Source organism: Buceros rhinoceros, unplaced genomic scaffold (assembly GCF_000710305.1).
Source record: "Buceros rhinoceros silvestris isolate BGI_N320 unplaced genomic scaffold, ASM71030v1 scaffold31566, whole genome shotgun sequence".
In the NCBI taxonomy this organism is placed as follows: Eukaryota; Metazoa; Chordata; class Aves; order Bucerotiformes; family Bucerotidae; genus Buceros; species Buceros rhinoceros.
Window position 1 is genome coordinate 8804 of NW_010419828.1, and position 2601 is coordinate 11404.

The 2601-nt window shown below is 54.6% G+C and overlaps 1 protein-coding gene across 1 annotated transcript in view; it reads right to left on the reverse strand.

Moving 5' to 3' along the window:
• LOC104496033 (chromosome unknown open reading frame, human C15orf57) overlaps positions 1–2506 on the reverse strand; it is a 3989-nt gene extending 1483 nt beyond the window's left edge. Inside the window, exons 1-2 of the mRNA XM_010139094.1 lie at positions 2266–2506; positions 1–135 (exon numbers count right to left, since the gene is read on the reverse strand). The exon at positions 1–135 is cut by the window's left edge and continues 18 nt beyond it. Of these exons, the coding sequence (XP_010137396.1) occupies positions 1–135; positions 2266–2506 (376 nt within the window). The remainder of the gene's footprint in view (positions 136–2265) is intronic.
• Positions 2507–2601: the final 95 nt, after the last annotated feature.

Genomic DNA, 2601 nt, shown 5'->3' on the forward strand with positions numbered 1-2601 from the left:
CGACGTAGAGCTCGGACTCAAACTTCTCCTGCAGGAAGCGGTCCCAGCTCTCCTTCTTCGCCTGGGCCAGCGTGCGCAGCATGTCCTTGGAGGTCACCTCCTGAGACAGCCCTTTGAGCCTCAGCAGTCTTCTCTCTGGGAAGAAGCGAAGGAGGGGTCTGCGTTACCTTTGTTATGGTTTTCTCAAAGGGAAGAAAAGAAGCACCTGGACTTCTGGATCAGAAAAGGCAAATTGACTCTTCTAGCCTAAGTCCCATCTCAAAAGCCATTTTCCCCCCCGGCATTTCAAGTCCACGTGAGTCTGTTTCCTGTACGTGAACCAGACGGCAGTTTCTGGGTGATGCTTCTGAAGGAAGTAAGATTTACTCAGTCCCTCAGCTCTGCCCCATTCTGAGTTTTAATGACTTCCACACTCGCTGTCCAGTTTCCAGGAAACCCCACAGGAGGGTTCAGCTCTCGCGGGCAGTAAGTGCCCACAGTTTCCATGCAAATGGGCACAGGCTGTAAATCACTGATCACAGCACGATCCAAATAATGCCCAAACTGAGGGGAAAATGCAAGGGCAGCAGCGTTACTGGTTGGGCACCTCCAACAGACCGGCTATGTGAGTTTCTCAGCCACAGGGCATGACTGAAGCACCAGACACTGGGTAATCAACCACAGTAAAGCTACAAGAAAGCAAATCTTGTTAATTCCTCCAGCCACAAAATCCCACTGTAATGCCTTCCTCCTTAAACAGGGTCAGGTACTGACTTTTTACTGAGAAGGGGATCTGCGGTGTTGAACTGGGCGAGTTGCCCACCCACTGGGCTGCCTGGAGGTGTCTTGTGTCACAGAACGGAGCTGTCACCCAAGTCCCCGGCCCCAGCAGTCCCGAAGGTCTGTCCAGACCCCAGCCAGGCTGGTGCTGCGATTTCGCAGTCGCTCCTCCTGGCCCACATGATTCCACATGGAATGCATTTACATCTTGACTCAGAACATACAAGAGCAGCTTTGTGCTCGTGTTGTGCTTTCGTCCTGGCTCTGAGGAAGCAGCCAGGGAGTCCAGCTGAAGCCTGCTTGTAAAAACCAACCCGCTGGCGTTTTCTGAAGGCGCTGGAGCTGCAGCAGTAATTAATACCAGCAGAGCAACTGACGGCTTGCTGCCGTGGCACCCCTGGATCCAAGAGCTCTGCTTAGTGTCCTGTGAAACAATGGTCTGAGTCTCGGGCACGAGGGAAGCTCTGGCAGAAATAAAGGCTTAAAGAGCCACTCCTGGCACCGTCCTCCTGGCCTGTCTCTGTACACGGCCTCCTACGCGCGCCAAGACAGCCAGGCGTGTGGCTGCACTGCAAACCAGGTCACAACCCTCCAAGGTAAAAATGCCTCCACAGGAGGGAAGGAAGGGGAAAGGAAGAGCCATAAAGCTGGAAGCTATGAGGGGAGGGAGTAGCAGTCCAGCTGCTGGGGAGCAGGGGAAGCCCAAAGCTTCCTCCTAACAGGGAAGAGGAACATCCGACCCTGGGCTGTCACTGAAGGAGGCCCCTGAAGGGAGCAGGAAATACTGAAAACAGGGTGATGAATCCCCTGCCCGCAGGGGTAAAGACTGCAGTACTGCTGTGCAAGGATGCCAGCTCCAGCACCAGGGACCTCACCACCCTCATTTCAAAGTGCTTCTGTCAGCCCTTACACTGTTCACAAACAACTTATGGCTTTAGAGATGGCTGGAATTAAGAGAAGGAATCATGCAAAGAATATCTGCCTGATCCCTCATCTCAGAACGCAGACTGCAGCAGGTGTGACTTGGAAAGCGTCAGAGCTCTCTTCCCCATTCCTGTCCCCACCCTCTCCGACAGAAAACAGGTCACAGAAATTCCACTTTCCACTCCGACACATCTCCCAAGACTCCACAGAAAGAATGAGACAAATAGAGGCACCGCAGGAACACCCACAGGCTCTGCAACAAGTTCAGAACGCATTTCCCCTCAAGTCAACTCAGTGCAACCACAATGCTCTTCAGAGAAAAACCATCAGGGGCCAGAACCCTCCTGTTTTGGGAGGGAAACCCCCCGAATTCTTTGTTTTGTACTGGATAAAAGGTTCCCTTCTGAGGCAGAGCTGAAGAAGCCATGACCACACTTCTCATTCCCACTAAGTAAACGGCTCTTTTATGAAATTGCAAGATGAAACCAGAGCTGGGAGCGGCGCCCCCTCAGCTGCACGTGCGGAGCCACGGCTGCCATCAGGCACCTCCGCGAACGGGGACACCGAAGCCTTACCACTCACCTAGGGATGCTAAATACACCTCGGAGTCGTTCAGGGGGGCCCAGGGCTTCAGGTTCGTTTGGGAAGAGCCATCTGACCCGCTGCACCGGCTTGCTCCGTCGGCGCAGGAATCCACGAAGGAGTCCGTGAAGGCATCGCCAGCGTCCTTCTGCTCGGGATGGGGCAGACACGCACAGATCTCCGCCCAGAGGTCTTCGCTCGACCTGGTGACCACGGAGTCCACGCTCTCGATCATCCTCATCGTGAAGGCCTGAGACGGAGGAAATAACTCGTGAATGAGCAAGCAGACACCCCACCCTCCCGGGCCTCCCCTTGCCTCCCCGCCTCTGCCCGAGT